Raw genomic sequence first — 13,114 nt, 5'->3', positions numbered from 1 at the left:
CTCTCTCACACACAATTTTGCAGACAAGACAGACAAGCACTGACACAGTGGCTGGATGTTCTGCTGAGGGGTAGCCTTGCTATCTAGCCCTGCTGTCTTATGGCTTTAATCTCATTAAATCCCTGAATGAGATTTGACTCTTTTCTCACATGCAGAAAGGGTCAGCTATTCCAGTTAATCACACGTCAATACTAACTGCATTGCTGCACAGACTTTGACGTGCACAAACACACGTGAGATTATCTCTGCGGTTATCTGAACTTTGGATGTATGTGTGTCTCCAAGGTGACCAACATGTCAGAGGAGCTGGCCATCCTGGAGAGCTGTTTGAAGCAGGCGGAGTCTGGGGTTGATGGACAGGAGGATGTGGGTGTGTCTGATGCCTCCCAGACCAGCACTGAGACGGCCATCCAATCACTGATCGAGACCCTGAGGGCCAGAGACTTTGGCTCCGCCCTCACACAGGTCAAAACCTTCAGGTAAAGAAACAACATATCTTGTATCCCACAGCTATTCCTCAATGTATAGACTACACAGGCTTGTCATGTGTGTAGTCTACAGTCCTGTATCTGCTCTTAAACCTCAGCGCTGATGCCCTTCTCCTCCCTCTCCACTAGGTCTCTGTGGCCTAACGACATCTTTGGGAACGAGTCAGACGACGCGGTCCAGACTCTACTGCACATCTACTTCCGTCAGCAGTCGCTGGGCCAGACGGGCTGCCTGGCTGTGGTGGGACCCAGCAGGGACCTGTCCCAGGCCAACGGGCGCCTCATGGAGCTCAACCTGCAGATCAGAGAGGCTCTGAGCCAGGCTCAGGCCTGCCAGGCCCCCCAGACCACTGGACTGTAAGGCTTCAGGCACAAAGCCTGGACTTGACTGGACTAGAGCAACCCCCCCGTACCACTCACAGTTCCCATCTGCTCTGGAGGCTGGGAAGGTGTGTCAGGGGAGGACAGAACAGACTCCACCTATAAGGGCTAAAGGATGTGTGGGAATAACTGACTCATATTAATATATATTACATATATCAAATACTTAAAGCTAATATCTGTTTTCCCAGAATAAGCCAACTTGCAAAATTCAGCTGCAATAAGTCGTGGTATTATGTGACTGGTGACGACTGGCCCGGGAGTGAGAAGGAGGATGATGATGCTAAACTGGAAGCGTTTTGGCGGAAATTACCAGATGGGCCTCCCATATTGGCCAGTGGCCGCCTCAGGCCCTTTCAGGAGACTGGATGGGGCCTGGGGTTCGGTCAGGGAGACGATGTGGTGTTCTCATAGCAGTAGAGTTGGAGCATGAGAGACTTGGTCAGTCCGGAAGGAAACCGGATGGGTGTGTGAGAGGACAGGCAATCCCTGTCAGGATTCAGAAACAAACACACAAAAAGTGTTCAAAAGCATGCTTGAAAGAGAAAAGCACTGCAAGAATATTTTTTTGACAAATGTACTATTTTTTATTAGAGCTAACATCCTAGGTTGTAAATGTAAGGATATTTAACATGTAATTGTAACCCTAGGGGAGCTGTTCACCACAGGGACTGTAAAAAGATACATGTATCTGTTTATTGACCTGCATTAAGTTTGACTTGCATTGGAGAAGAGCATCATCTTCAACAGGTCTTCTAATGAATCTCACTCTGTAACCAAATAAGTAGCTGCCTGTAGAGACTTTAGGCTGTGTGGTGTATATATATTCTTGTATACACTCGCACGCACACATGCATATAATTGCACAGAAGTGGAGACTGGCTACAACTCATTATGGAAACATTAACTTATTTTACTCTGTATATATTTTAGAAAATGTATAGTGTAAAACCAGTATTTTTTTTTTCTTGTACTTTTGTGAAATGCACTGTTAATCTGAATTAGATTTATGAAGCTAATGCGAGAAGAGAGAACCCAGAGCAGATACTGAGTAACTAATGACCCGCACCGCTATTATAATCTTGTCACACAAACTTAAAGAATCTCCCAGACTGGCCTGCCTGGTGGGAGTCACGGTTCATGTGCTTAGGGGTCAGAGGAACTGGTTAAAGGCGCTTGCTAGTGTAGATTCTGCTTCCTGTTGGACCAGCCCAGCCATATGCATTCCTTCTCTCCACTGTGATCTCCATGTTGGCCCTGTACCCCAGCACAGGTCACGCTAAAAAGCCTTATGAGGGGAAATTGAGGCCCGTGTTCGTCCATATTAGCAGATCCCAGCGGTGCACTGGTGGTGTGCCATGGCCCTGTGCTCTGAGGGGAAACTGCTGCCATTAAAGCTGTGCTTTTGCTTCTGAAAAGGCACTGCTTGCTGCCTGCCGAATTGCAGGGCATGAACTAGATGTTTGAAAGTGTTGCAGGAAACTTGTCATGGCACATTGTAAACGATCACTGTACTCATTCCTCACAGAGAGAACTTGTCTATTGCATTTGAATGGATATATTATTTACTTGGAAAATAATTGTAGAGGTGCATTACTGGATTACTTTTACTTTTTTTTGTCATCTCACATACCAGCCTTCTCTCTGGATGAATAAAAACCTGATCATATGAATCTCTTGTTTTCCGACAACAATAGAGGGCTACACTATCCACACCAGCACGTTTGGGTGAGAAGCCAACAGACTGAGTAAGTTGTACCGTGAAAGGCTACATTCAGTACATTGGCAGCAGAGTTAAGCTTGAACCATGCTGCAGAGCTCTGAGCTCCAGTAACCTCACACTCCTCAGCAATGGGTTTATAATGGCTGGTAAGTCAGGCATAAAGAGCCTATACGCCTCTGACGTCACTAGTCATGTCTAGTTAGCTACCCTAGAGGCACGGCTTGTCAGTTCTCTACAACCAAAGACCATGCTTTAGTTCCAATTCAAGAGACCATTGCCTGAATTTTCAATTTTAGTTAATGGCAGACGTTCTACAAGCGTGCACCACTGACAGTCAGATTAGCATCTAAACCACTGTACTTGTGTGCACATCTGTAGCCATAAAAGGCTGATCATGGCTCAACAGACACCCTGGACCCAAGGAACACCTATGCTGTTGACTACAGCTCTCTAAGCTCAGGACCCTGGGACTGAACCTCCTGACAGGCCCTCCCAGGTGGTGAGGTTAGGAAATGCATCCGGTGTGCTTAGTCCCCTCTTGCCAGGACAAACTCCCTCAACATCAAAGGAGCTGATCGTGGACTACAGGAAAGTGTCAAGTTCACAATACCTTTATCCCTTCAGGAGGCTGAGAAGTTTGGGCATGGGCCCTCAAGTCTACAGCTTTACCATTGAACATCTTGGCTGCACGATTACTTGGTATGGCAACTGACCGCAAGGTGCAGTACATCACCACCCATGATTTTAAAATGAGCAGGTGTCCACATTCATGCAGTGCTTCTTAATTACCTTGTTCCCCTGCACATCAATAGCAAAGTTAATTTGTTTATTTCCTTTGCACTGCTGGGAAGGGCCTGTAAGCCTTTCACTTTGTCTACACCAGTTTACAAAGCATGTGACAATTTGATTTGAGTATGTAGTCAATATTTCAAATCAGTTATCCTAGACACTGGGTGAGGGAGAACGCAGACTGCTGGGTATTGCCATTTTATTTAACATCAAGTAGTGTTTTCGTGCAATCTCCTTCGTAACTCAAATAAAGGCAACAGAAAATAAAAATCTCAAGTATTAGCCCACATCCCAGAGCCTCATTAAATGTGCATGAGAGCTTCTCTGCACCGAAGGACTTCCTGCAGGACTTAAATTGGCTGTGATGGGGATGGGGATGGAGGGAGGGGTGAAGGTTAATGTGCAGGTTCCTGCTAGATGATGTATTTGAAACTGAAGGTGAGGTCACAGGAAAGCCTCTTGCCCTTGCACCTGCCACACAGATCCTGTCTGTGGGGGCGTTTGGGGTCAACGTGGCGCGGGGTCACTTGGCACATGCAGCGCGCCTTGTTGCAAGTCTGTGGACACAGAGTGGACATGGAGGACCCAAGTCTATAGTGTCACGTTATGGTTTGTATGTCAGTTTAACAATGTATAGTACAGAAGCCTAGATTCTTACCTGACAGGTTATGTCCTCAACACGGTAGGGGTTGAAGGACTTCTGGCATGTTCTACAGAACTGCTTGAAGTAGACCTGAAAAAGAAGACTTGATTAGAGGCACTACCAGATGAATAACATAGTACAGGGAGTGAATAGACCAGCGTACTATACCTTGCTCGTTCCATGGACGCACCAAACATATGCACTCTCCCAACGCAGGTTACAGTCTCTGCAGTGATAGTACCCATACTTCTGCTCCAAAAACTGGGGATGGCATAGAGTACCACAATAGGTGTCATAATACCTATAAAACCTAGTGGTCAAACAGGGAAATGGTTCCAATCGTTTTTTCCCCAAAGGGGATTTTAGAAACACTTAAAATAAGGGCCGTGTAGACTTACCCTGGCATGCAGTTTTGATAGGTGTAAATCTCTCGGACAATGTGACTTAATATATTCACACCCAAAATGAAACGCTAATTAGCTGGTAATGTGGCTAGCAAAACATTACAGATGCCATGATCTGGACAAGACCACTGAATTGAGGGAAAAGTAAGAATCTCTGGCTTAACCATCTAATGGTTACCAAATGTAGTAATGAATAAATTGGCTAAATTGCTTTAGAAATGTACAATTCTGAACTTTCTTGTGCAAGTTTTAAATTGACGCTATACCCGTTACCAAAGGTGTCAGCTAGAAATGACATGCAGGAGTTGGCAGGGATTTGAAGTTTCGCATGACGTCAACTTTGACGTAATTAGCATTTTCGAATTAGAAAAGAGCGACTATTGATAAATCATCTTATCAAGAGATTTACATGGTTATCTAAACGTCACGGTATGCTTACGTGAAACAGCATACGTCTAAAATCCCCTATGGGAAAGAAATTGTGGAAAAAGTCTAGTTTCCATATTGTTCCATCTAAACGTTGACAACGACGTTCTACACAGCTTCCACCTTCAAAATGACTGTCAATGTAAAGAAGTGTGTGGGTTTGTTTCAGCCTGGGTGACTAGTGTGAGAGTATGGCGCTAACCTGAAACCTCACGCGGGCCTTGACTTCCGAACCATCCTGATTGGCTTTGACGCCCTCCGTCATAACTGATTGGTCAGTATTACTAGCTTTTGTATGTGGCCAAGTATTTTCGTCTTTTGCCTTTTCTGTTTTGTCCTCAGACTTCTCACCTTCATCCTTTTTCCCAATCTTAACGGTTTCAGGTGGGTCACCGGTCTGTGCTTGTCTCGACTCAACTTTGTCATATTCTAGAAAGGATGCAAGTCTCCTAGACGCGATAGGGGAGTAGACTGCCAGAGTGCGAGGGTAACGCACGCCTCCCACAGAGCTCCCTGGACTACCGGATGTCTGGGTCTCTTCTTGTCTTCTCTTGCGCAAAGTGTCTCGCTTTCTGGCTATGAGGGTCCGTGGGCCGAGGGAACACTGCACAGAAACATCCTTCTTCGGATTGACCTGCACCGCGACGTCTTTGGTGTTTGCTTTCCGTAGCCTCGGTGTAAGATTGGGGTTTATTTGGGATAAAAGGATTTTAAGTTGCGCCCGATGGTGGTTATCAATGTACGCCTCTGTGTCGGCATAGTTGGCCAAATCGTTTTTGTTTCTCCAGCCCACACCTTTTGGTTTTGGATACCTGCCAGAGTAAGGGTTGTAGGATGAATATAAATAGTTGTCGATTGACCTATCTAAATATGTAGCCATTTTTGCTCAGCCAATTCTGGTGGTTTGGTTGACAAATTTAAATAGATTGACGACACACGATTTCATTAATTGTAATCAGGTGTGGCAGTCCTAATTAGCCTCAAAAATCAATCACTCTGAAGCCGCAAATAACATGAAACGTCACAAGATGACGGAATGCAGAAGTGTCAGTAGATTTTTTTCCCCTATCTATTTTAATATACATTGATAAACATATACACAGTTGTACATTTTACAGACAGTTTGTCATCGTACATATGGTGATATGGAGTAGTTATATTTGGCTCTGTTGAAGGATTGTACTGCATGATTTGTCTCTTGAACTGAAACCATAGGCACCAAAAGAACCAAAAACAAGTGGACTTGAACACTTGCTTTGAATGCTAAATAATAATTGACAATGTTTAGATCATGTAGATCAGATGATCATGTTAGACTTTTACAAGCAAGTGAGATGATGACACCTTTGTGAAACAATGTTGTACTGCATCTGTGATGTGAGAGTGGATGAATTTAGAGATCATTTTTGATGATTTCCATTTTCACAGCCATTTTCTTTCATACACAATAAATTGAAGTAAGCTCAGATATACTAGCATTTTTTACTTCAATGAACCTTTTCATATTTTTTCATGGTCATATGGCTTATGCTTGCTTCAATTATATTTTGTAACTTTCACTCCCTCCATAATCTTGAGTGTTCTTTTCTGAGACGTACACACACACACAGGGTAGCTGCCCTGCAGTCAAAGATTGCTGACATGACAATGATTTTTTATAGAGATGTCATAAGCAGACCTGAATGTCATTATGTATGCACGACATCACCCACGGTGGGCCATCATTGTATCATGCACACTAAACAGGAGTAGCATCTGGACAAGGCTCTAACATGATGAGATTTGGGTCACTTGTGGTCACCGCCCCGTAAGAAGTGTCAAAGCCCATATCTTCATCTTCAAACCTATTATATCCAATATCCCCATTGTCCCCCAGTGGGTTTGTGTCTGGTTTGTGTAGAACCTCTTTCCTGTACATCCGGTAGGCCAGGATGAAGATGCCAGCCTCGGCTGCCTGGAAGAGGGCGTAGAGCAGAGGGAACATATACATGCCCCCCATCAGCTGTGGTGGGAAGGCCATCTTCAGGATGGCTGTGCAGAGCTGCACGTTCTGGCACCCGGTCTCTAGTGACACGGTCCTGCGGATGTTGGGCGGGAGATCGAAGAGGGTGGCCAGGCCGTAGCCTGCAGCGTAGCCACAGGCAGGCATCAGGACAGCCACCACGTAGACAGATGGAGGGATGGTGGCCAGCAGCTCTGGCCCCAACATGGCTCCTGTCATGATGAACAGCATCACCAGGGTCACCAGCAGAGACCACAGGGACACCTGGGGAAACATACCCCACGGGGTCAACACAGGTTTTATGACAGGACTTCTCTATATCCAGATTGTTTTAGGAAGGTGGAGAGGGAAGGAACAATGGACTCATTTTCAGGATATTCAAACAGAACCAGTATTATAAAGGACCAAGGGAAAGCCACAAGTAAGCATGGTCCACTTAAATCTATCTGATTTCATGTATCCCTTCCCCTCTGGATTTCTCATCCAGTTCTATGATTCTGTCACACATCCCATGCCTCTCCCTCTCCTGGCTGAGCTGCCTTTAGATAAGTTAATCTGAAGGGAAGGGCTCTCCCTGACAGTACAGTGCATCTCTGCCTCTGATGTTACCTTTGTCTCAACAGAAAGCTAGACATAAAAAATTACACAATATGCACAATGTCACACTAGTGATGACACACAGTCAAAAGGTCTACAACTGACTATTATAAAAAATGAAATTTATTTTACTAGCAAAACTACCCCGTTTAATAAAAATATATATAATATTTGTATCTTGTATTTCATTCTTAAGGTGAGAATTAGAATCAGTTATGTAATTCTAAATTGCCATTTCCTTTTTAGAGTTAAGTTTTGAAATATGACGTAACACTAAGTTCATCAATAATTTCTATTAGGCAGGCCCTGCTATATAAAATGTAAAAATATATATATATATCAATACCACATTGACCCAGTCACCCTGTATCCAAACCTTCTTCTATACCCCACCGTTATTTAAGACGGCCCCATAGTAACCTTTAAAACGATGTCGGCCGCCCGGTTGTAGCGGTACCGGAGCACGACCCCCAGGCCGATGGGTATGAGGGTGCTACAGAGGGTGAGTATGATCGCGCCGAACGGCATCAGGTTGACAACGGGGGTGTTGATCCAGGCGCGGCTGTATATCCACAGACACAGCGGCATCAGCACCAGTGCTAGGACCGTGGAGGAGATGGTCATGATAATGCTGGAGAGAGGAAGGTGAAAGACAACATCACATTAACTTAATTTGAGTCCCCAAACGTAAAAGCAGAGTGACCAGTAGTATACACGAATAGTATTTTAGAATGGTTGACGTTTAACGAATAGGCTAGTATAGGCCTAAGTGATGGATCCTTATTTCCCCAAGCAATGGCACCATTTTCTTTATAATAAATAGCGATGTGTTTAAATCAATTCAAGATGTGCTGCTAAAGCAATTTGGACCATAAGTCCCAACAGTATGCTGTAGATTCTGGAGATATGACCGTGCGTAAAATTCCATTCTAATTCTCTTGCGTAAAATTCAACCAAAAGGCCTATGCAGAAGATCCCAAGTAATAGCGTACTTATTGTCCCTAAACTTGGAGTTATAGGTATCTTGAATAAATCATTATAGATATAGTTTTCCATCTAAAAGTGGGCTATAAATTGTGATCGTTTTACTTGAAGTGCATTTTATAGTCCACGTCAAAGGTGGGATAAATGAGTTTTGTTCGGTTGTGATTTCTTGAGTTACCTGAGATTCATCTCCCCGTTCACTAATAACGACATGATGTTGGATAGGTTTCCTCCTGGACAGCAGCCACACAGTAGCACGGCCATAGCCGCCACGTCGTCGAGCGAGAATGCCAAAGCTAGCAGGAAGGCGACCAGGGGCATGATGACGAACTGACACACCAGCGCCAGCAGCACCCCGATGGGTCTGCGGATATGCTCCCCAAGCTGGCTAACGTCTACCGTACACCCTAGCCCCAGCATGGTGAAGCACAGGACAATCCCCACAAACACATTGATTCCGTGACTTAGCGGGGAATCCCAAAAGGCAACCACCAGGTGAGCGGGTTCCGTCGGCGGCAGTTTAGCCCGAAGCCCAGCAGCAAAGGCAGTGCTGAGAGTGCTGGCTTTCAGAGATACCGGGTCGTTCGTTACGCGTAATCCTGCCGTGGCGAGTTCCTCCGAGAAGCTTTCTGAGAGTCGGGAGAGGGTGTCATTCATGGTGAAGTTGAGGAATTCTGTTTGGCCAGCAGTTGGAACAACCGTGACCACCACGCTTGAGTTCTCCATCGCGTTACCAGTGGACAGAAGCTCTTCACAGTCGGTGTCCCACTGAAGGTGCCAGTGCGTAAACTGTGGTCCCCTAGCGGTGCATTGTCATCGCGCGCTTTCACCAATGACAGAGGCTTGAACTCGAGGCTCAAGTGGTTAGAGAATGCGTTGGCATCAGGGCATTGCGTTGTGTTTTAAACACAGACCCACCTAGTGACGATCAGGGGCCACGGATAGGCTCCCATCAGCTGACAGAGGGGAGTCTGCTCATCGTCTGTGGGGAATTCATATCAGGGTTGATGGGCTCGATCACTCGTGCAGGCTTTTATCATGAGGTCGTGCAACTGAGAAACCACATCTATTTATATTATAGGCAACTGTAGCCTGCACATGCTAATCATATTACTAAATATTTTCTTTCAAATATTTTAAGAAACATTAATTTTATCGGGATGAAAGTCCTCATTTGGGTAATTTTACTTTCAACAATAAATCCTTAATTTGAATAAGTGAGACTTGTAGTTTGCTGTGACAAGCGCATAGCAGAGTAACTGTTAAAATATTGAGGTTGAGTAGGACAACGTGAAGGGATACTGTGACGCTCTTTATATTCGTTTGTTGACTGTAAGAATGCGCGGGCACGTTTCTGTTCTTCCCTGTGTGTGCTATTTCCAGTGGCGAACCATCATTCATTTTAGGAAAAAAATAAAATAATAATAATATATTTTTTGGGGGGGCTTGCCTGTTTTGCTTGTTATTTTGGCATTAATACGTGTCACATATCAGTGTTCAAACAATGTAAAAAAACAACAACATGTAATTGAGTTAATAAAGCCGAGGTGTTTCAGCCTAGCTCAGTGCTTTCTGTGGTGGTGGGCTGGCCAGCAGAACATACAGAGCGTTGCGCCTGATTGGCTCAGTTTTCTGTCATGATTGGCTCAGGTTTCTGTCACTCATGGGACAGTATGTCACCCCATTGTCTAATGTTAGACCTCGAAAATGTTAGCCCCTTGGGTTCTGCCATAGAGTTATATTAGAAGTGCCCATCCAAGAAGGCTCAAGGTCATTGGCCACAGAGAATGACATCAAATCACGTTATATCTACTGTAGCTTTGATTGGACTGATCATGTCAACATCGTCCTTTCAAAATCTTAGCTAGCAAGCTCTCAGTCATCACCATGAATCAAGTCGGCAATCTACTGGCAAATCATTTTCAATCTTTGTCATATGAAGAGAAATTAGAGATAAAACGTCTTGGTGCTCATCGGCAATTGGACAGAAACATTACGCAACAAGTTGGAAATCGCAAATACAACAATGAGTGGTTTGGAAGGCATCAGTGGCTAACTGTGAGTTCAAGACAACTGGGAACTCGGGAAAAACGAGCTATGACTGTGAAAATAAGCGTTGAACAGTCATTCAGCTCGTCATTGGAAATCCGGCATCTTTCACTTTGATGACAAAATTTGCCCACGAAGGACGGCCGCGTCACTTTCCTGACCAAGCACATCAGTCCAAAAATGTCTTATGCTGCTTCATAAATGATGTAATATGCCAGGGAGATATGTATACTGTAGCTAAGAAAGTAATACTAAGTGTATGTTGTGTAGTAAGCTGTTTGTAGCCCATGTGCCTCACCCTATTAATTTGGTCTATTTTCAGGTGTGTGCTTGTTTGCTAACTTTTTTTGTACACATTTGACAGTGCTACTGAAAGTAGTACACTGTAAGAACGGCCCATGTTCTGAATTCCGTTGCTGTACATTTCAAAAGTGCTGAGCAAATAGTTATATTTACTACATCCGCCATCGCTCACTCATTGTCTTAAATAAAATTATGTATTGCCTCTTACCCGCTTGTCGACCCTTATGCCATAGTTTGTACATCTCAAATGTCAGTAGAAACCACATTTATTTAAGCAAGTCAGCCATATCAGCTATGTTTTTTACAAGGCAGTAAATGAGGCAGAATGAACTGTGTCGCTGACAGACAAGGCTCCGCTGAAAGCCAGGTGTAGCAGTGGTAAGGTGTTGGGACTGCTGTTTGGACAGCTTTATGCAGACCCTAACAGTTTGAGGGCACCGTTTGTCACCGTTATAGTGCAATTCATGTATTGTTTAGTGTTGTGTTGTTTAGTGGCTTTGCTGGCATGCATCGCACACTTTCTTTTTTTTTTGCCCCACCAAGATTTACATGCTAAAATCGCCACTGGCTATTTCTATATTTCATTAATTGGGTTGCCCGCTTTAAAGTAATCACCATGAATCGCTGGACATGTTTATGGCGTGTGAACCTATCACTATTTCTATGGCGTTATTTCACAGATTATTCTTAATCTGACCTGTATACATAATAGCCACTTCAACGCCGGGCAGCCGGAAAACGTGTGCCGAGGAAGCATTTGCCACAGCACTTTTCATTCAAGTGCGGCAGCACCACAACACTTTTTTGTATTATTGTCAGAGATCCTTTTAACGCGTTGGGGGAGATGAAACAACGGAGCCTCATTCATTTTCAGTGGCGGGGACCATTGGGCGATGTGAGCATGTACAGGGCAGGACCAAAGTTGGGGATAGCTGAACTTTTGCAATCGTGTGCAACTGCAGCCCGCAATTTGTGGCGTTCCTGCGGGAGAACAGTGCCGGACAGGCATGGGCAAAAGACACTACCTATAGCTAGCTACTGTTGTCGCCCTGCTATGGGGGGTGATATGTGCCAGAATTAAGCGTAGGCAACCCTGCCACCGTTTGGATGTCACATTTTACATTTACATTTTAGTCATTTAGCAGACGCTCTTATCCAGAGCAATTTACAGTAGTGAATGCATACATTTCATACATTTTTTTCTCCGTAATGGTCCCCCGTGGGAATTCGAACCCACAACCCTGGCGTTGCAAACACCATGCTCTACCAAATGAGCCACACGGGACCCCGGGACTGAATGACATGACACCAATGCCTTACTAACGCCTGTGTGTAACTAACATGTCATCATACCAACGCCCTACTAACGTCTGCGTGACGCCTGCGTGTCAATGAAAGTCATAAGGGGCATAGTTTTTATATTAATTAAACCTCAACCATAAATGTTAGACCTGTACAGTTTTTTTCCAAGCAAGCTGACATTCCGAAGTAGCCACCTTGAGCTATAGTGTAGCCTACGGCTTGTGTATTTCTGTTATCGCTATTTGCCTAGAAAATATTATGTCCAATCTGTCTTTCCCTCAGCACCTCATGGCATGGTATGTTATCATATCTCGCTGTATACAGATCTAAATGTTGTTAGCCAATCACAGACTGTGTTGTTACCAGTTCCCAGTAGCCTACATCAGACAACCAATGAATCAAATCAAAAAATTGTCACATACACATGGTTAGCAGATGTTAATGCGAGTGCAGCAAAATGCTTGTGCTTCTAGTTCTGACCATGCAGTAATATCTAACAAGTAATCTAACAATTTCACAACAACTACCTTATACACACAAGTGTAAAGGAATGAATAAGAATATGTACATACAAATATATGGATGAGCGATGTCCGAACGGCATAGGCAAGATGCAGTAGATGGTACAGTATATACATATGAGATGAGTAATGTAGGGTATGTAAACGTCATATAAAGTGGCATTGTTTAAAGTGGCTAGTGATACATTTATTACATCCAATTTTTAATTATTAAAGTGGCTAGAGATTTGAGTCAGTATGTTGGCAGCAGTCACTCAATGTTAGTGATGGCAGTCTGATGGCCTTGAGATAGAAGCTGTTTTTCAGTCTCTCTGTCCCAGCTTTGATACACCTGTACTGACCTCGCCTTCTGGATGATAGCGGGGTGAACAGGCAGTGGCTCGGGTGGTTGTTGTCCTTGATGATCTTTTTGGCCTTCCTGTGACATCGGGGGGTGTAGGTGTCCTAGAGGGCAGGTAGTTTGCCCCTGGTGATGCATTGTGCAGACCTCACTACCCTCTGG

At 44.4% G+C, this 13,114-nt stretch overlaps 3 protein-coding genes across 24 annotated transcripts in view; 1 reads left to right on the top strand and 2 right to left on the bottom strand.

Moving 5' to 3' along the window:
- Positions 1–2,542, top strand: part of fryl (furry homolog, like) — a 100,423-nt gene extending 97,881 nt beyond the window's left edge. For all 22 annotated transcript variants that reach the window (XM_029707571.1, XM_029707570.1, XM_029707564.1 and 19 more), the window contains 2 exons: positions 286–479; positions 618–2,542. In XM_029707571.1, coding sequence (XP_029563431.1) covers positions 286–479; positions 618–849 — 426 coding nt within the window. In that variant the 3' untranslated portion in view covers positions 850–2,542. The remainder of the gene's footprint in view (positions 1–285; positions 480–617) is intronic.
- A 1,021-nt stretch (positions 2,543–3,563) lies between these two features.
- zar1 (zygote arrest 1) lies at positions 3,564–5,748 on the bottom strand. The gene is made up of 4 exons (XM_029707575.1): positions 5,057–5,748; positions 4,193–4,285; positions 4,040–4,114; positions 3,564–3,938 (listed from the first exon to the last, which is right to left on the bottom strand). The coding sequence occupies exons 1-4, from the start codon at positions 5,732–5,734 to the stop codon at positions 3,795–3,797; spliced, it is 990 nt and encodes a 329-aa protein (XP_029563435.1). The 5' UTR covers positions 5,735–5,748; the 3' UTR covers positions 3,564–3,794.
- Positions 5,749–6,367: 619 nt separating this feature from the next.
- slc10a4 (solute carrier family 10 member 4) lies at positions 6,368–9,285 on the bottom strand. The gene is made up of 3 exons (XM_029707574.1): positions 8,616–9,285; positions 7,874–8,084; positions 6,368–7,120 (listed from the first exon to the last, which is right to left on the bottom strand). The coding sequence occupies exons 1-3, from the start codon at positions 9,161–9,163 to the stop codon at positions 6,593–6,595; spliced, it is 1,287 nt and encodes a 428-aa protein (XP_029563434.1). The 5' UTR covers positions 9,164–9,285; the 3' UTR covers positions 6,368–6,592.
- Positions 9,286–13,114: the final 3,829 nt, after the last annotated feature.

Source organism: Salmo trutta, chromosome 22 (assembly GCF_901001165.1).
Source record: "Salmo trutta chromosome 22, fSalTru1.1, whole genome shotgun sequence".
Classification (NCBI taxonomy): Eukaryota; Metazoa; Chordata; class Actinopteri; order Salmoniformes; family Salmonidae; genus Salmo; species Salmo trutta.
The sequence above is the reverse complement of the archived record's forward strand: the minus strand, read 5'-3'. Positions and strand labels throughout refer to the sequence as shown.